At 39.5% G+C, this 20,873-nt stretch overlaps 1 protein-coding gene across 1 annotated transcript in view; it reads right to left on the bottom strand.

Moving 5' to 3' along the window:
- Window positions 1-1,376: 1,376 nt before the first annotated feature.
- The window catches only part of enox1 (ecto-NOX disulfide-thiol exchanger 1), a 168,487-nt gene continuing 148,990 nt past the window's right edge, over window positions 1,377-20,873 (bottom strand). The window contains exons 14-17 of the mRNA XM_051959456.1: window positions 17,762-17,818; window positions 14,209-14,311; window positions 7,108-7,193; window positions 1,377-5,933 (exon numbers count right to left, since the gene is read on the bottom strand). Of these exons, the coding sequence (XP_051815416.1) occupies window positions 5,802-5,933; window positions 7,108-7,193; window positions 14,209-14,311; window positions 17,762-17,818 (378 nt within the window). The 3' untranslated portion in view covers window positions 1,377-5,801. The remainder of the gene's footprint in view (window positions 5,934-7,107; window positions 7,194-14,208; window positions 14,312-17,761; window positions 17,819-20,873) is intronic.

The following is a 20,873-nucleotide window of genomic DNA, read 5'->3' as shown; positions in this document are numbered from 1 at the left end:
GTCGCTGCCAGCTGTTGTGTACAAACGCAGACATGAGCAGTGAAGAGCCCACAGAGAGAGGCAGAGCCTGCTGTTGACACAGTAAACCTAACGGAGCCATAAATACTGCAGCCAGCCAGCCTTCCTCTCCTGCACAGGCCGCCCTGTGATTATGCATGCTCCCTGTTCAAGAGTGGAGTATAAATAGTAAAGCGCTGCCCCAAATTGTGAAATTGGTTTCTCTCTTCAGTCAGGCCCCGAGGAAACCAAAGCAGCCGTGCAAAACCTTCCCGGCTGCTGCTTAAACTTGTGGACAAACAGCAGCATTGGGGATGCAGCGGTTAGCATTCAGACGAGACGTTTCTGTCATTTAATAAACTAAAACAACACGTCACCACATTACAGCTGACAGCAGAACACAGCACTGTCAAATGAATGTGTTAATGGACTAATAGACCGGAAATGATCCTGCTTTGATCAATGTCACGAGGCTAAATGTAGAAATGATGGAATTTGCTGTTAATGATTTGAATTGATACGCCAGTGCCCTGAAAACGACGGCAGCAGTGATTACAAAGACAGCGTCTCATAAACACATAATGCCATTTCACATTAGCAAAGTCATTGCTTTTTGTTCAGGGGTCTGCTGGCTGTAAATTACAAGAATATTTCCAGGAAAGTCCAACACAATTTGGCACCAATTATGAGTGAAATGAAGCGTTACAGCTACAAAATACTTACTCATTATGTTCAAGTGTTTAAGAGAACAAAAACACAAGTGACGTTCAGGTCAACATTTAAAACACATCTGATTCTATAAAATTTCACCCACTCTGCAGTTGATGTCATATTCATTCACAACAGCTATAAAACACATGTTTATGATGGCACGGTGCAGATCCCACACGTTTAAAAGTGATCGCAGCTCCTGGATTGTGTCAGAAATGTCATAAATACGTCAAAACGACTATTTATGAGGCTTGTATTTTAAGGCTCAAACTCCATAAGATAAAAAATGAGTTAATTTCTTCATAAACAAAACCCATCCAAAGGAAAGATAAGATAAGATGAGATGAGATGAGATGAGATGAGATGAGATGAGATGAGATGAGATGAGATGAGATGAGACTTTATCAATCCCGGAGGAAATTATTTTGCCAGATATTGGTTGAAAAACTAAATTATGTAACATGAGAAAATGTAGTGCAGAAAAAAACAGCAATAAACTATAAGCACAATACATTAGCAAGTATGTAAAAAATTGTGTATTTTCAGTCTTAAATGCTATAAGATCATTTCAAAGGTCTCTATTCAATTCTGACATAAAATCCCTTTGAAACTCATGTTGCAGTACGTGTTAGGAAGGCAGTTTAAAAGACAGAGTACACATAAAGCACTGAAATTGAGAAAATTTACTTAATTACATTCCACATTCACCTACACCTCTGTTTACAGTGGATTAGTTTGTTATAATCAACATAAAACAATGTTAAACTGTGATTCTATCCCAGCAGCTGCAGCAGGATCAGCTCGGCCTCAGCGTTTGTGTGCACCTGTCTGCATCTGCAATTCATCCTCTTCTTGCATTTGCTTCAGTCTCGACACATAAAAAAAAGGAACTCCAGGCTTGGTGGAGACTGCAGTGGCAGCGTGTGCAGGCCTGCAGCAGAGCAGTGCATCCATGAAAGCCGGTGAATTCCTTTGTGTGAACTTCAGTGAGTCAGTGATTCCTCCCTGGAATTAATTTTTCTCGAGCTGAAGGAGATTCGCAAGCAGGAAGAGAGAAAAACGATCATGCATTCTGTGTGAGGCTTTACTGAAGAGAGGGGAGCCGTGGCCTAGATTTTTATTTAGATATCCTGCATGTGCGTCTACATACCTGCATCCGTTAGCGGCAGCGTGTTTCGCCTGCGTTGCATCAGGAGCAGCTCTGTGGTCATGAGCAGCTTCTTACATCATCCTGCTTGAAGCCCCTCACAAGCATTTTACACAAATCTTCAGTGGAAAAATGTGAATCTGAACAAATACAGTAAAATTTATGGGAATTTTCCAGTGAATTTTCCATTAATGTGTGTATTGTAGCCACAGGTGAATAGAGCCACAACAGCTTGGGACGTTTAATACGCCTTTGTATGAGTCAATTTTTGCTCAAAATTCATCCACATATGATGCCACAACTTCTCTTTGTTACATGAGTATGTTTTATTTTTAAATTAATCAAAAGAAACAAAGCAGAAAATGAAATAATACTGATAATATGCTTTAAATAAATGGGCCATAATTGCGCTGTTTGTGTGAAAAAAGTGCCGCTTTCACAGTTTTCTAAGGGGAACGTTTCTCTCTGTGCACCATAAATCTGAGTTCAAAGCACCAACAGTTGTAGCTCAGTATGCAACTTGCAGAAATTTGACGTGGAAACTCAAGCCTGCACCACAAATACACTCGGATTGAAGCATTTCAGGAACAAAGCTTTTCATTTCAAGTGAAAAAGTGGGCATTTAACTCAGCTTTTAGTGGGAAATGATATATCAGACACAATTTATTGAGCAGAGTATTTTCATATGTCTTAAAACACATCCAGAGGGGATATTTAATAATGAAAGAACAAGAGTCCCCTAACCTTTATGGAGGTGCAATACAAAATCACCTAATTATCATTTCTAATACATTTACAGCACTGTGGTCTTTAGAAACACTAGAAATGAAGAGGAGTGTGGCATCTTCTCCTCGTCTATCACACCGCTCACCTTCCTCCAGAAGCTGAACTAAACTCTTATCAACTCTGAGACGTACAAACAGTCTGGAGCATTTTTTCATTTCATCGTATTTAATTACAATATGTAAGTCGTGGCAGTGAGACCCTTCGGTCTGCTGCCTTCAGTGAACAGTTTCTTCATACAGTATAATGAAATAAATTAAGCAGAATGACTGAATTCTCTGTCCTCCCTCCCTCACATCGTCCCGTCGCTGAACATAACTCTTTTCTTTCTTTGTGTCCATTATTTTCCTGCAGTTTCCCCCAAGTATCCCCCCCCCCCCCCCCCCAGGATCTTAAACAGGCCTGGAGTGTTTTCACACTTAGTCGCTCAGATTATTTTAAACCCCTGGAGCGGTTTCCCTGCTTTATTATTAAGTATTTTTAAACCCGATGAAGTCTGGTAGTAAGAAATTATAATATGGTCTCAGGTTTGGGGGATGAGTTTAAACACCAACTCTAAAACTGTCGCTCATCATCATCCAGGAGCAGCAAAGCGTCAAACTAACATCTACATGAATGCCAGGACCAAAGGTTTCCCAGCAGAACACTGGACTGTAATGAGGTAATCAGTGTTGTTCACCTCACCTCCACCAATGATCGTGTGCAGTAAATGTATGTAATTAGGTCCCTAAACTTTCAAATTAAACCCGAAACGAATGCAGCAAGACTGATGTATGATTCTTTAACCTACTATTCTATTTCCTAGTCCACTTGGATGACTCTGTTCCATGCATGCACAGTACATCAGTATCTGTGCAACAAAGACTGAATGATAGCTCCTGTGTTTGTCTGTGTCGGATGGCAGTCATGATCAAGTTTTGCAGCTCTGAGACATTTAATATTTCAATTCGATACCAATTTCCTTTACAGTACACACTTCAAGTATTGTAGATTAGCTGTAGTACCTGATTGCATCACCAGGTGGAGCTTCTTACTGTTTAATGTTGTAGTGACCAAAAGACGGAGGCAGGTCTGTGTTGGCAAGCAGATAGCATTGTGTTTAGTTTGTAAAGGGGCACCATGACAAAGTCTTTTGTGACACGTAGTGAGCTACAGCTAGCGCATTTGTGTTAAATCTGATCAGGATCAGCTAAGATTAAAAAAGACACGGAGATGAGGTGTCCTGATCTGTTTTATTTTGACCCCAATTTGATTCAAGTCATTTGAAATTTAGAATCTGTCAATCCCATTTTCCTTTATAATGCACACTTCAAGTATTGTAGTGTTGTTGTAGTACCTGATTGCGCCACCAAGTGGAGCTTCTTACTATTTAAAGTTGTAGTGACAAAAAAAGGGAGGCAGCTTTGTGTTGGCAAGCAGAGATCATTGTGCGGGTTTAGCTTGCAAAGAAGCACCGTGACAAAGTTTTCTGAGAACTCCTGCTAGCGCATTTGTGTTAAATCAAACTGGGAGCAAAGATACTAAGACGATCTTTTTTTCTGCTTGATTCTCTTATCAAGTTTTGTTTTGCCCCTGATTTCATCCAAGTCATTTAAAATTTAGCATCTGTAAAAACCATTTTCCGACACATTGCACACTTCAAATATTGTAGATTTGCTGTAGTACCTGGTTGTACCACCAGGTGGAGTGTCTTACTGATTACTGTTATTGGCAAGTTGGCAAGCAGAGAACATTGTAGCTGTGATGTTTAATAAAACCTGCCCAGTGTATAGTTGTGAAACATGCTGGGATTAGTCTGACTCACTGGATGTAGGATGCAGGTTTCAGACTGCTATTGGCCTCTCAATTTAGCTGGTTATCCGCATGTTTTCTTCACTCCTGGAAACAAAAACAACAACGTCCTTGCAGCAACCTATCATGCTAAATATTTCAAATTTTTCCAAAGGAATTTGATGGTGCAGAAAGGCAGCCCTGCTCTCTACACGGAAACGTTCAACCAAAACTCATCATTATTTTGAGGGAAAGCTCATCACAAAGCCGCATCCTTCTCTTAGCCCCGCCTACAACGACTATGAGTGGTTTAAAGAAATACGAACAAGTCAGACTGGTTTTCCCCCTATAGCACGATGGTAGAGGTGTGCAGTCGGACAATTATGTATTACAGAATGTTTTGGCAATGTAAAACTACGTGTTGGCAAGTGTAGAACATTGTAGGGGTTTAGCTAGTAAATGGGCACCATGACAAAGTCTGCTGTGACGCTTAATGACCTCCGACCAGTGTACATACATGAAGAACAGCATTCTCAGCCATAATCTTAACCTTTGCAGTCTGTATCATTTGTCAGTGACTTAAAACAGCAAAATCAGTCCAGAATATTTATTCTGAACATTTGTTCAGTGTAATCAATTTATAGGATAAATCAATTATTGATTGATATTGATGCATTTTTTTGACAAAATTATTCAAATTTGCAACACCAGCATGACACAGATGTAAACAAAGAATAGGCTTAAGTTAGCCGTGATTGGCCCCAATTATAATCCCAGCATCGATATCAAGGACACCTTGAAGTAACAGATGTAGAGTTGGTGTACAAACTCTTTTCCAAACTGGACCCAAATCTCATAAAAGGAAGTGATCTATCTGTGGTCCCATCAGGCCAAAGGAAGCCCAGCAGAAACTCCCCTGTTCAAACAGTTCCTGGACTGCAGTAGGAGAACGAAGGCTCCATTTGTCGGCCAGTGAAATGAGGTTTGGCATGAAATCTCTGAAGGTTCAACTTTGGTATAACTTTGTTTCTGCTGAGTGGGTTGCTGCTGGGTGTTTCAGGCTCCAGGCTGCCAACAGCAAGACAAGCGAGGACCAGTCTGAAGCGCAGGCAGAAGGAGTGCCTTCACTTTTCTGTCTGTAAGCTTGCAGTTCATCGTGATAAACATCTGCAGAAAGGTTTTCACCTGGACTCAAACATGTCGAGGTTTTGGGATTCTTCCCGTGGCTGAACATCCTCCAAAGTTTCCAGTGTCTGCTTGAATGAACGCCATCGCTGCTGGAGGTGTGAGGATCGCGCACACACACGTATACCAATAAAGCTCAGAGGCGTGTTCAGTTGGTGTGTTCATGTGTTCACGTGTCTTCCCGGCGTGTGTGTGCGCTGTCCCTGCGTCACGCCGAGCTGAGGCTGTCGAAACCGCAGAACTTCCAGCGTTTCTCCAGAGTGGCGCCGACGCCGCTCAGCTCCTGCCTGAACATGTTGGGCAGTCGGACCATGAGACGCTCCAGCTCCCCTGCAGACACCTGAGAGACGAGTGTGAGATGGGTGAAACTAAACGCTGTGTGTGCAATATGTGATACATAAAGGTGGTAATATGTGGAGCTGTTCTTTGATAACATATACAGTCTGCATTTTAAACAGTCTGCTCATTCATTTCACTTCAATTTTATTCACGCTATCATTCAAAAGTTTGGGGTCACCCAAACAGCTTCATGGTTTCCATGAGAATTAACACTTTTATTCATGCTAACATAGCTGCACAAGAGTTTTCTAGTCATCAATGAGCCTTTCAACACCATTAGCTAACACAATGTAGCATTAGAACACAGGAAATGTTCCTCTGTACCCCTATGGAGATATTCCATTAAAAATCAGCCGTCTCCAGCTACAATAGTCATTTACCACATTAACCCTCGTGTCATCCTGCGGGTCACAACTGAAAAAAGTTTGAAAATGTGGAAAAAAAATATTTTCACAGTGAAACTTCTGATATCTACATTTTCAACATTTGGGAAATCTTTGAACATTTTTTGGAAGAAAAAAAGAAATGTTAAAAATGTTTCTTAAGAACATTCACAAAAAAATATCTGTACATGTTATACATGTAGTCACATTTGATATTTTTAGGATTTTTTTTTGAAGATTATCACTCATTTTTTGAAAATATTTCCAAGAATTTTCTTGCCAAATTTGGGGGATTTTTTAAAATAAAACTTTCAAGGGATTTTTTAAAAGAATTATTAGAATTTTCTTCCTGAAGGTTTTACAAATTTTCAGAAATTTGGGGATTTTTTTTTGCAGAGTTTTTGGATTTTTTCAGACAAGGAAACAGTATTTTTTGGTGCCCATAAATGAAGACAGCAGGAGAGTTAACAACGTCTAGACTGGATTTATTATTCATTTAATTGTAGCTTCATTTAAAAAAATGCTTTTCTTTCAAAAATAAGGACATCTCTAAGTGACCCCAAACTTTTGAACGGTAGTGTGTACAGCGCCAATTCACAACTTCTGTCATCTCACAGCGCTTCACATATTTTAAACAAAGAACCCAAAAATCCAAGTTCCCTTCGCTCAGCGGCTAATAGAGGTTAGCTAGCGTGAACTTTGGGACCAACATTTTCAATTTAGTAGGATTTTATTTCAAATGTAAGTAAATGTTTTGTGTTTCTCAATAACAGCAGAAAGCCGCGTCTTTACCTTTGAGTCCAGTCTCTGTATGTACGACCACAGATACTCGAGGTTGGCTCCAAACGGATGGACGTGGAGGAAGGTCGATATAATACCTGCAGAGAAGAAGAAGAAGAAACATCATCAGGCCAATCTTTAGTGCAAACAAGATAAACAAACTCAGCATCTTACTGAGACAAAGTACTTTATGACAGATTAGGAATGCTCAAAAACTCATCAAAATGGCCACACACATTAAAACTGGCAAAAAAATTGATATTTTAGGGGAATTGGACAAAATGGTTCCGTAGCACCACCTGGAAAATTTCAAACAGGATCTACAACAAATACGTGTCGCCTACAGCTATGAAATTTGGTAGGCATATGTAACTGGTCAAGACGCACAGAAATGTAATTGAAACCCATGTCCAAAACACAACAGGAAGTCGGCCATTTGTGTGTAATATTTTGGATGATTTTGTGTCATTTTTGTACACTTTCAAAAGCTATAAACTCAGACACGATAACCTCGAGAAAGCAGCCATGGATGATCAGAGCTTATCAAAATTCTCCACAAAAGTCTGCACTGGAAAAAATGCCCCTCTCAAAACAAGAAAAAAAACTTATTTGAAGGAACTTTTACCTTGAAATAAGTGAAAAATCTGCTAATAGAACAAGTGAAAAATGGCTTGGTAAGATTTCTTGAAATAAGATATTTACAATATTGACATCTTAAAATTAGCTGAGAAAACTTATTTTAAGCTAGATTTTACCAGGATTGTCAAGCTGTGGTGTCTAAAAATAAGCCAGACATGTTAAAGAAAATATCCATTTTTCACTCAAAAATAGATTTTTGCTTTCATGTACCCTCCTAATGTGAGATGTATTAAATTTGAGTTTTCTTGTAAAATTCAACTCAAAACAAGATAATTTCAAGATTTTTTTGACTTCACAACATATTTAAGATGTGTTGTCTTAAAACTAGTCCCTCTATGTTGCTGAAACGTCACTTGTTAAGTGAATTATCTTAAATTGAGAGGGATGAGACATTTTGAGTGAAAATAAGACAAACAGACTTGGTAAGATTTTGAGTTTTTGCAGTTTGAGGTCATTTTTGCACCGACTGCTGCATTCCTAGTGTGTACAAATGGTGGTGAAATTTGTGTTTTCAGGGATGTTAGTATGCAGGAAGATTATATCAGAGAAGGAGTGAAAACACACGTCAGGATTTCATGTTAAAACATCATTTCAAAAGGATTCTGTGTATATAGCATGAGATGTCAGCATGGATCCCGATAAACATGCTTTTAATTGTGTAGATTTACTGTTTACCATCAGTATTTAAGATCATGGGCTTGGCAAGCTAAAGGGAGAGGGAGCTGACAGAGAGGTGAGATCCACTCCAGTGGATATTAGACGTAAAGGTCCAGGCTCCAGCAGAGCAGCCAATCTGCATCCTCATGAAGCGCTGCACAGTAAACAAATGGCTGCACGGCACCATAAAAAAAAAACAAAAAAAACGCTGGCCGGAGCAGAAAGCACTCTCGTCGAGTTGATTACTTCTGAGAGGTCCTGCAAAGGTAGGCAGTCAAGCGGCGGGAGGGGCTGAAGAAATGGAGTGGCGTCCCCCCGAGGATTCGCCGTAGCCAATATTTATTTCCTTGATTTATGTGGCGAAACGTTGGCAATTACAGACGGGGCCTAATTCAATTCCTTGCAGCAGACCTGCTCACATGGAACAGCGAACCAGAGGAGAGCTGCAGGGTGAAGGAGGGGAGGGAGCCGCTCTCTTTAGCAAGCTAAATCTCCAACTCACACCAGAGAAACTCCAAACTCTGTTGATAAAACAAAGGGAAAAACCTCAACACATGTGGTACCAGAAGAAGTTACGGTGCCAACTAGCAAAGTGTAGGCTCTGAATTGTTTTCCGCTCAATGAGGGTTGATCAATGCTGCTGATGGAGTGAACACACGGATGTACAATGTGCGAGTAAAAGGGAAAAAGAAACAAACCTGATCCGTTGTTTACAACGACATTTGTTACCTGAGGATGTCCTGCACCTGATCCTGAGATTATAACAGGACCCAGTATTGACTCAATCCTAAGCCTGATCCTTTATTTACATCTGTGTCACACTGGGGTTGCAAATGTGAATAATTTTGTCATAAAATGCAGCAATATCAATCAATAACTGATTAATTTAGCAGAGAAATTACTTAGACTGGACATTTATCCTGCACCGTTTTTTCTGTTTTACATCACTAATACATGATAACGAAAGCAAAGGTTAAGATTAAGGCTAACAACACTATCTTTAATCTATGTGTGCTGGTCGGAGGTCATTAAGCGTCACAGAAGACTTTGTCATGGTGCCCATTTACTGGCTAAACCCACACATTGTTCTACACATACCAACACAGAGACTTGCACTGCCAGGCCCTTCTGCAATACATTATAGTCTACAAAACACTATGTTCTCGCTATAGGGGAAACAACAGTCAGACTTGTTTGTATTTCTTTAAACTAATCCTTGTTGTAGGCGGGGCTAAGTGAAGATTTGGTGTTCCTTTAAAATTGCGACAAGTTTTGGTGGAACATTTCCACGCAAGGAGACCAGCGTTGTCATTAAAATGGATGACGTACTTAAGGAAAAACTGCAAACTCTGTTGATAAAATGAGGGGAAAAACATCAACATATGTGATTTCTAGAGGAAATTAGGGTGCAAACTAACAAAATGTAGGATCTGAATTGTTTTCCGCTAAACGAGGGATGATCAATACTGCTCACAGGGTGGATACATGGACGCAAAACGTGCGATTTGTGAAATTAAAATGTTACATTCAGAAAATTTGGCAAGTAGTCTGTTCTGTGCAAAACTACTACATGTACATCTATTAGTGAACAGAATAAGCTCTGTGTACGATGAGGTGATATATAAACTAACCTGTTTGCTTTGCAGATCATCAGCCCTGTATGCAAACATATGGTTTACTGCAATGCGGACACTTGCATATTTACTTTTTGCAGAATTTCCACAACAGTGGGTCTGCAGCTACCATCAAGAGAAGAAAGAGTGATTTTGACAGTGGAAGAGCCCTTTTTCTCCTTTAAACCAGGAGCATACTGATGGGTTTCTATAACATTTACATGGTTGTACGGCAGGAATTCCTCCCCCAGGGTTGGACTGTAAAAGCAGAGCTCTACAGTAATGTCCTGGAGGAGAACATTCAGCAGGAATGACCTGAAGCGTGGCCTTGTGGCAGCAGCTCTGGTGCACAGCAGGGTGACTTTTCTTTGACCAGAACATCACCATCATTGCTCTCTTCCTTCCCTTACTCGCTGGATTTGGCTCCATGTGACTTCTTCCGCTTCTTCGACGTGAATTCGAGCTGAAAATCCACAGTTTTGACGCTGTTTAGGGGATTCATGGCTCATTGCAGATGGTGACATGTTTACATAACTGAACGTCTGGGAAAAGCTGCAGCATCATGATCCAAAGAGACCAATTTAAATCAGATACAACCTAGAACATTCTGTTTATGCACCGCTACAAAGGTGTCACCTGCGGGTTGTAGCTTCATATGTACTGTACAGATCTGCAGCACTCTCTCGTTTAAACGCTACGCAGTTTTTAGAACCTGCTTCATGCAACGATTGCTTGAGAACTGGCTGGAACTGCACTTTTCTTTCTGCTTTTGTCGATACACCGAGTTTAATATTTCCAGATTTTTTCCCTCTTCTTCGCGTTTCTATTTGGGGGATAATGACGATGGAAATTCATGCAGCTCTATTTGATTGTGTGTGAAAACAGGCCACATGTGTCCTTTAAAGTGATTCTTTGTGGTGGAAATCTCCCAGTAGCAGCAGCTTGCAGCAGCCAGGCAGGAAGACAGAGCGCCGGGCCTCCTCTTCTTCTTCTTCATATTTGGATTTTCTCTGCGCCTCTAAGGGAGATAAATGTGCTGCTGTTCCTGCTGCTCTCCTCTGCTGAGGACAAAGCGGTACAAATACAGATCTCTCCCTGCTCTTTCTCAATACGGCGCAACACGAGGGTTTACGAGACGAAAACAGAAAGAAAGCGCGATGCATTCGGTCCAGCTGCTGTGTGAGGCCCAGCGCAGACAGGACGGCGTGTTTGTGAGTTTAGAAGAAGACAGCGGGTTTATGTTTGAGTCTCTCCTGTGGTGGAAGGCTTCAGTCTGCTTCACCGGTTCTGCTCGAGAGCTCTCCGAAGCCGCAGACAGCGAACGCAGCGCTCAGAGCCGAGAGGAGGGAAATGTCAAGAGCTCTTCTGCACTTCATTTACGCGTCGGTGTGTTCAGTCATCTTCGACTTTCTGCTGCCAAACGCTCACAGAGCTCCTGCACGGCCTCACTGGAAATTAAATTAGGCGCAACAGCCGTCAGCCAGTTGCAGTCAAACATTTCAGAATCCCAGTTTGTGCGTGAGCCACCTGGAAACAAAACGCTCAGAGCGATAATCGAGACAAATTTACCTCCGCAGCCAGATTACATTCACATCTTTCCTGGGGTGGAAACGGCAGAAGAGTAAGAGGCAAACCGGCCAGTGGGCAAAAGGCTTCAAGTATAAACCAATATTTTCCATGAATAAGATAATGGAGAGGAAGCTCTGAACCCAAAATCTGCAAATTGTCTTTAGAAAGTGTACCACAGCTATTACATTAGTCAGACTGAAACTATATAAACAGAAACAATCACTGGATTTCAGTTTTTAAACTGATCATGTGTATTCTGCTTCTCTGTTCATGAAAATAACAAAATCTGAACTCAAAATTGTGCTTTTTCATTACAATTACTTAAATCTACATGCCTCTTTAAATAATTTACCTTTGCTTCAACCAGATTCTGTAAAAAAAGCAAAAATAAATTACATTCTTTGTTACAACCATGGATCCATTTGCCACTCAGCTTTAATCAACAGCCTCATGACAAAAACTTACGTACTTTTCAGCTTAACTAGCATGAACTGCAGGCAGTGTAACACAGATCAGACTGGAGAAAAGTATGGAAATAGTCACTAATTTAGTGAAAAATAACCAAATCTGAACTCAGAGTTGTGCTTTTCCATCAAAATGACCTTAGTTTGCATGCCTCAATAACTAATTTCACCAAAAATTAACACTTTACTTCAACCACATTCAGAAAAAAAACTAAAAATTCTGCACTCTTTGGTACAACTGCAGATCTGGTAGTGACTCAGCTATGATCAACAAAAAAAATCAGAGACTTTTCAGCTTAACTAGCATGAACTGCAGGCAGTGTAACACAGAGCAGAACGGAGAAAAAATGTAAAAACAACTTAAAAAATGTAAGAATATCTCGAGCATGTAGAGTCACTATTTGGTAAAAAAAATAATCAAATCTAAGCTAAAATTGTGATTTTTCATCCAAATTACTTTTGTCTACATGTTTCATTCAATAATTTGACAAAAATAAACACTTTGCTTCAACCAGATTCAGTAAAAAACAAAAGTCCTGCATTTTTCTGGTGACAGTAAGACCTGTGGGCACTTGGAAAATGTTTTTATGTCTAGGATTTAGGGCATTATAACTGCATCGTTCTGCACAGGAGACATTTCTGAGTTTTCTCTACTTATAGCTATGATTTTTCAGTTTCCATAGAGCTGCAGGACTTTATGTTGCAGTGAAAAATGAGCATACAGTGAAGGAAAACCGGCCAGAAACAACTCATACTCCGACTGTAGCTCACCCTGCATGGGTCGAGGCACTCATATTCCTCAAAGTGTTTTTCTTTAACGGTGCTCTGATGTCAAAATGTCAAAAATGATCAAATTCCAATAATTCTGCAAGTGAAGATGTACAAGAATTCTGCAGTTTTTGTGCCAGTCGTGACTCAGATCATTTAGAAGCACAACAGGAGCGTAAAATTGTCAAAACACGTCCAAGAGAAGTTAGAACTGATGAGAAAACCCCTCAGCCGCCTCAGTTTTCCAGGACACAGTTCCAACTTTGGACGCCAGAAGATCTGACAGACTGTCCAGGAGAGATTTGGGCTTCAGCTGCTGCAGAAAAGGAAAGAGGAGCAGCGACTTCCAAAAGCTGATGGAGGCTTTAGAAAGTCGAAAGTTTGTCCAGAATCGGAACAACTTCAGCTGAAAAAACGAACAAAAAAACAGTGGAGATGCTTCATGTGTTCGTCTGCACTCAACTGCAAAACAGTGGAGCTTTGTGCGACAACGAGGCCACAAAAAACACAAAGATGACATCTTTAGAAGCTACTGTGTGATGGATTCTGGTTTGGAAGGTGAGAAGTTACAACGAACCCTGAAATATATCATCTAGATCAGAGGCGTCAAACATACGGCCCACATTATTGTTGGTTCTAGACTTATACATTTAAAAAAATCTGTGAAATAAAAAGGATATTAAAATGGGAATGACATTAGGTATAGTTTATTCGGTTACTTTATTGATAATTTTGTGCATTTTCAAAAATACGGAAAGATAAATCTGTAAAATAAAAAAGAAAACCTGGTATTGTCATACTGCAATCTGAAAAGGATGCAAGCAAAATGACTTTATTTGGTTTTCAATGTTTAATAAAAGATATTTACATGCATGTAAACAATGGAAATACCCCCCCCCCCACACACACACACTGTTAGATTTAATAATTTATCGTAATTCGATAATTATTTTTGCCACTGATGGTATCAAATTATAGAAACATATTTACACATGAATGAAACCATTTCATCTATTAATTTAAAGAAAATATTTGTAAAATTAAAAAAGCAATGTCAATAATTTTGTGTATTTTCAAAAATCTGTAAAAAAAAACAGTGTTTTTAAAAATAATTTATTATATTATGTATATTTAACAGACCTACTCTGCTTTTACATCTCTTTTATGCTGTTCAATTTCATTTTTGGTGTTTTTATTATTATCTTTGTACCAGTATAAAAATGTATTCATATTTAAATGTTGCCTTTTATATCTTTTACCATGTTTAACTCTATTTTTTCCACTTTTGCATCTCTGTTTGGCCTTAATGACTTCTGATGAATATCCTCTTTCTGGCTCGTTATTTACAACCCTTAGACAGCTCTGTTTTTAAAATGTCCCACATAAATGACGGTCTTATTTACCCAGAAGAAGAGCTTCTTTCTCCGATGCGACTCCTCCTCTCACGATGAGTTCACCTCTTCTGTCTCTGCTGTGATAAAATGAAGGAACACATCCATTGATCCCCTGCGAACAGATCCAAAAAATAAGGTCAAATAATCCACTTTAACAACCGATATTTGACCGACACAACGCTGGAAACGCTTCTTGTATTCAAGTGGGACTGTAAATGCATGACTTCTACTGGTAATGGAGTATTTTTACTGAGCATCTGACTGTTTCTTTCAGCGCTGATTCATAGAATTACCGCGAGCACTTAAACATACGGACAAACCCTCATCATTTAATAAACGGCATCATAGCGACGCACACAAAGGAGTTTCCAGGTTTAAAGACAAACACAGTGAATACACAGCAGCTCGGCGTGTCATGTTTTATGTATCCGTGTCCGTCTGAATTCTATCAGTTTCTACTTCAGCAGCTTCTGGGCTTAAAGGTGGCCTCCCAGCAGACATGCGTATGCTCGCTGTATGTGCTAACGTGAACATAGCGGCTCAGTAAAGTGCCGTAAAGGAGCAAAATAACAGCCTGAACTCTGAGCATTTATTCTCTTCAACTCTGACACAGTTTTGAACTTCAGAGCTTGTTTGTTTTTGGACATCAGAGCTCTAACATCTCAAAATTTATCTTTTTTTTCATGCTGCAAATATGCTAACAGCTAACACATTCTAAGCACTATTTTTGTGGCGTCATCCCATAAAAAAATAATCTAATATACACAACAATTCCTGCTCAACCATCTATATTTTTTCTAGCATGAAATCCGGATACTTTTAAAGATATTTGTGAAATGTCAGCTTGATATGTCAAATATTTTCCAAAAGAATTTGTTTGAAATAGTCCCTTCGACCGACTTTCAGCTGGTTTCTTTCACGAGTTGAAATTTGAGGCTGTTTGAACGACAACATCTCAGGAACTATTAAAGATGAAAGCCTGAAATTTCCAGTGCTATATCTCATCATGACATTTATTTAGAATTTGTAACTTTGAACAAGTTGATCAAATAGTCTCTGATTATGGGTGAGTTGAAGTGGGGGGAAAAATAATCGAAGCCGTCACGAAAAGTCCCGTCTGTGAACACAAAATAACAACAAAACTGATGTACACACGTGGACAAAATTGTTGGTACCCCTCAGTTAAAGAAGGAAAAACCCACAATTCTCACTGAAATCACTTGAAACTCACAAAAGTAACAATAAATAAAAATTTATTGAAAATTAAATAATCAAAAACAGCCATCACTTTTGAATTGTTGATTAACATAATTATTTAAAAAAATAAACTAATGAAATAGGGCTGGACAAAAATGATGGTACCTCTATAAAAGATTGAAAACTATTTGACCAGAGTGACATGATTAACTCAGGTGTGTCATTTAATTGACATCACAGGTGTTTCCAAACTCATAATCAGTCAGTCTGCCTATTTAAAGGGAGACAAGTAGTCACCCTGCTGTTTGGTGAAAAGGTGTGTACCACACTGAACATGGACAACAGAAAGCGAAGGAGAGAATTGTCCCAGGACATCCGAAAAAAAAATGATAGACAAACATCTTAAAGGTAAAGGCTATAAGACCATCTCTAAACAGCTTGAAGTTCCTGTGACAACAGTGGCTCATATTATTCAGAAGTTCAAGACCCACGGGACAGTAGCCAACCTCCCTGGACGTGGCCGCAAGAGGAAAATTGATGACAAATTGAAGAGACGGATCGTTGGAATTGTATCCAAAGAGCCCAGAGCAACCTCCAAAGAAATTAAAGGTGAACTCCAAGGCCAAGGTACATCAGTGTCAAATCGCACCATTCGTCGTTGTTTGAGCCAAAGTGGACTTCATGGGAGACGACCAAGGAGGACACCACTGCTGAAAAAAACTCATAAAAAAGCCAGACTGGAATTTGCAAAAATGCATGTTGACAAGCCACAAAGCTTCTGGGAGAATGTCCTTTGGACAGATGAGACCAAACTGGAGCTTTTTGGTAAGGCACATCAACTCTATGTTCATAGACTCAAAAACCAAGCATACGAAGAAAAGAACACTGTCCCTACGGTGAAACATGGAGGATGCTCAGTAATGTTTTGGGGCTGCTTTGCTGCATCTAGCACAGGGTGTCTTGAAAGTGTGCAAGGTACGATGAAATCTGAAGACTATCAAGACATTCTGGAGAGAAATGTGCTGCCTAGTGTCAGAAAGCTTGGTCTCAGTCGCAGGTCATGGGTCTTCCAACAGGACAACGATCCAAAACACACAGCCAAAAACAGCCAAGAATGGCTGAGAGAAAAGCGTTGGACTATTCTAAAGTGGCCTTCTATGAGCCCAGATCTGAATCCCATTGAACATATGTGGAAGGAGCTGAAACATGCCATTTGGAGAAGACACCCATCAAACCTGAGACAACTGGAGCTGTTTGCTCATGAGGAGTGGGCCAAAATACCTGTTGACAGCTGCAGAACGCTCATTGACAAATACAGAAATCGTTTAATTGCAGTGATTGCCTCAAAAGGTTGTGCAACAAAATATTAAGTTATGGGTACCATCATTTTTGTCCAGCCCTATTTCATTAGTTTGTTTTTTTAAATAATTATGTTAATCAACAATTCAAAAGTGATGGCTGATTTTGATTATTTAATTTTCAATAAATTTTTATTTATTGTTACTTTTGTGAGTTTCAAGTGATTTCAGTGAGAATTGTGGGTTTTTCCTTCTTTAACTGAGGGGTACCAACAATTTTGTCCACGTGTGTAGCTGAAGACAACTACTGATGTTTTCTGAATCACGTCATAATAATACAAAACTAAACATATAGAATAACTTTAAATATGAAATACTTGGTAATTGGAATGAATAAAAGTTATTTTTGTTGAACCTTCCGTAGTGTTTGAGCAGATATGAGGAGTTGCACCACAAAACCAAAAATATTGCTAGATCCGATGGCTTTAAGATAAATAACAGTATAAATGTGGACTTTTATCATTAATAGTTGATTAGATATTGTCTTTTAAACATTAAAACACCTTTACATTCCAATGCTGTAAAACACATGAGGGAAAAAGTGGGCCAGCTTAAAATCTCTGCATAAAATTTCTCACATATCATTTTCAAAAATCTATAGTTTATGATAAAAAAATAAGATTAAAAGCAAATTAGCAACAGAACACTGATGATTTGAGATGGAATAACCCAATAATGTGTTTTATTATGAAAAGATAATATTTTAAATTCTCTGTGACTGATGAGTAACTTATTTTCTGCATTAAATGTTCTACAGTAAAAACAAAGGTGAAAACTTTCCATGTCAGTGTTAGAAAGTCCTTTTGTTATTCTTTCAGGTTGGTACATGTCTTAAAAAACTTTCACATTTTGAGATGATGCCTAACCTCATGAGAAATCACACTGACCTTCACATATTTAAATACTATTTTGCGTATTGCTTCCTCATTTTCAACATCTATTATCCAAATGAAGGATTTCAAGCAAACTCTGAATCTTCCAGCTAATTTTTTCTGCTCAGGTTTTACCTTTTCATGCAGCTCCCCGTTGGTTCCCTCCACAGCTTCACCGTTTCCGCTCAGCAGCTGCAGAGACAGAAAGAAAAAGAGAAAACAACATTTGACAAGTTACAGCCAAACTCGAGACTGAGAAGAACATTAATCTGCAACAGAGGAGGTTTGTTTTCTTTGCTGTTGCTTTATAGATTTGCTCTGTGAGAGGAGAAGGAAGACAGAAGAACATCAGTCCGACAAGGACGAGAGTGTTCGTTGGCTACATCTGGAAAATACAAAAATTCCACGAAACAGAAGCGTCCAAATGCGAACGAATCACTTTTTAAATTAGGGAAGTTTGTGCAGATGGCGGCCTGGGAACTCTGGTACCAACTGGAGACCAGAGTTCCCAGTAACACCAGTAAAAACAGAAGCAAATAGACAAGATAGCTCGAGTTTAGTTTCTGTTCTGGTTTCTAAGTACTCTTTAAGTTTAGAAAATTATGTTATGGACAGATTAATTGGACTTCATTACTGTAAGATTTAATTCAAACTCTGCTGCTCTTCATTTTTTGTCCAACTCATACAGTAATTAAGTAAATAAACATACAATTCAACTCTAAAACACATTTTCTAACTATTCCGTTAAAGTGATTTTACACCCAAAAACACACCAAACAGGATGTTAATCCTTATGTATATAGAATATGTGACAAAAGATGACTTTTTTGCCCAGTACAATCAGATACACTCCTCATCTTGAGCCTAAACTGGGCGACAACCTGTGGAGCTGAAAAACAAAAGGTAAAAACTGCTGTTCCTCAAATGACCACTAGAGGGAATGAATCCCCATAGACCCCCCCCCATACTAAATGCTCATATTTACATCTGAAATAAACACGTTTGTAGTTGGGTACAAACAGCTGTTTTGGTCTTTATAGCCAATTTTCCACTCAATGGCAACTGTACAGGTGTGTAATGTTGATATAACTCATTTGTTTAAATAGTTTTAAGGCCTAAAGTTGCGTATAATTAGGGGCTGCTCTAAATGACACAGGACAGTTCACAGCTCTATTTTTGCTACATTTCTTTCCTCATTTTTTGGGGATTAACTGGGAGTTAGGAGGAGTCAGCGTCAGATGGAAGCTGGAAAAAGCACCCAGAGCTTCCAAACCACTCTTCAGGAAACCTATGGGTGATGTAACTAATGGTTCGTCCATCTTAATGTACAGAAAACCACATCAAACATGAGAAAAGCTGCCGCTAAGTGACAGCTGCAGCTCTGCTTAGCCAGTTGTTCTTCAGCAGGAGTCTGACCACCTTCTTCCCATTGCAAAAACACACGGTTTCACTTTCAGCCAGCTGTTTTCACTCGACAGTTTCTGGGCTATAATCTGTGTGTTATTAAAACACAGACCTCTGGGCAGATCGCACGCTTTAAAACTCACAGCATGTAGAAGTATGGGATGCTGGCTGAATTTCGGAGGGTTTACGTTTGCATACAGCCCGATCTCACGAGGATTCGTGAAACTGTCACGTAAGTTTTAGTTTCGGTTTCGTGCGCACCAACACGATTTCGTCATGTTTTTCGTGCCGCTCACCACGAAATGCGCACCAATGTATTTTAAACGGCGGACTTTTCGTGCCACCCAGAACGTATTTCAAACGAATGTGTGTATTATATTTTTAATGTAAAACCATGGCGAATCCAACGCTATATTTTGCATGACATCGTCCCTAACCATAACCCTAACCATAACCATAACCCGGTGGTACACTTACCTTTTTTTTTTTTTTTTTTTTTTTCCCAATTTGCATAGGAATTTCAAGAATGTCCGGCGGCCGGCGGCCGCAAACGCGATCACACAAGCAGTATACGCCGATGGACAGCTTAGATCGTCATGAATCCGCTGGTATAAACCACTTTCAGCTGTGATTACCACAGCGGGTTTCGTTGTGAGCAACACGAAAAACATTTCGTGGTGAGCGGCACGAAAAACATGACGAAATCGTGTTGGTGCGCACGAAAAAGAAACAAAAAATTTACGTAACAGTTTCACGAATCCCCGTGAGACCGTGTTGTTGCATATGATGCATCCCTTCGTTATATTTGACACAAACATCTCCAGAACAACATCCTTCCACTGCTGCAGACGCTTCCCACGCCTCCTGTGGACTGTATGGAGGTTTTTACGACTCAAACTGCCACTTCCAGCCTCTGCTACAGCTTTAACCCCCAGGCAGGATCCTCAGGTTTGCTGTCCTCGTTCAAAGAAGCTGAATCAGCGACATACAGCTGGAAGGAGTGCGGAGAAGCTCAATATTTGCCCCAAAAGCTACAGATATAAGCTCAAGTGTAGATGAAACTGGTGATTGATGTATGTGCTTCCTTTGCCTACAACCTGGATTCATCTATAAGCACTGTAACATCTGCAAATCTCAGCCGTGAAAACCTCTGAATAAATAAAACATGCCGTCTACTTCCTACAGGATGCATGTAAATCAATGGAAGTCTGACATCAGCCCAGAATAATGATCAGGCTTGTATTATATTCAGCCCTGAGCTGACTGTAAATAAACATTCTGAGACAATCAATAGACAAAGACTGAGGGAAAATCAACATAAATTTCTATAAAAAGAGAAAATCATGTGTATTTACCCGAGAGAAGAGAACAATTCTCAAGCAGTGGAGGCAACACAACCAACCACGTGTCAATTTTGTTAAGTGTCAAGAAACTTTATATTACTATTACTATTAATATGATAATTTCTACACTGAATTTTTCATTTCACATAACCATACCTATCTGCATAGCAGTGTAGAATGGTCTACCATTCCTCTATAGAGAAATAAAATGCTTGTTTGCATGTCTTCAAACCAATCACAGTCATGTTGGGCAGTGCTAAGCCCAGGATGCAGTGATGGTGCCCCTCCATAATAGTGTTGGGTGTTTTGGTAGAACATTTACATGTAAGGAGGCGAAAACTTTCACTTAGTCTCATATCAGACCAAATAATACCTTCTAGTATATTCAACCCTGGTATAGAGGTATTAAGCAGAGTGCATATAAGCTTTCAGAAACAATCAATACACACAGACTGACAGAAAATTGACCCAAATTTCTATAAACAGAGGTAATCATCTGG

Source organism: Acanthochromis polyacanthus, chromosome 14 (genome assembly GCF_021347895.1).
Source record: "Acanthochromis polyacanthus isolate Apoly-LR-REF ecotype Palm Island chromosome 14, KAUST_Apoly_ChrSc, whole genome shotgun sequence".
NCBI classification, from domain to species: domain Eukaryota; kingdom Metazoa; phylum Chordata; class Actinopteri; family Pomacentridae; genus Acanthochromis; species Acanthochromis polyacanthus.
The sequence above is the reverse complement of the archived record's forward strand: the minus strand, read 5'-3'. Positions and strand labels throughout refer to the sequence as shown.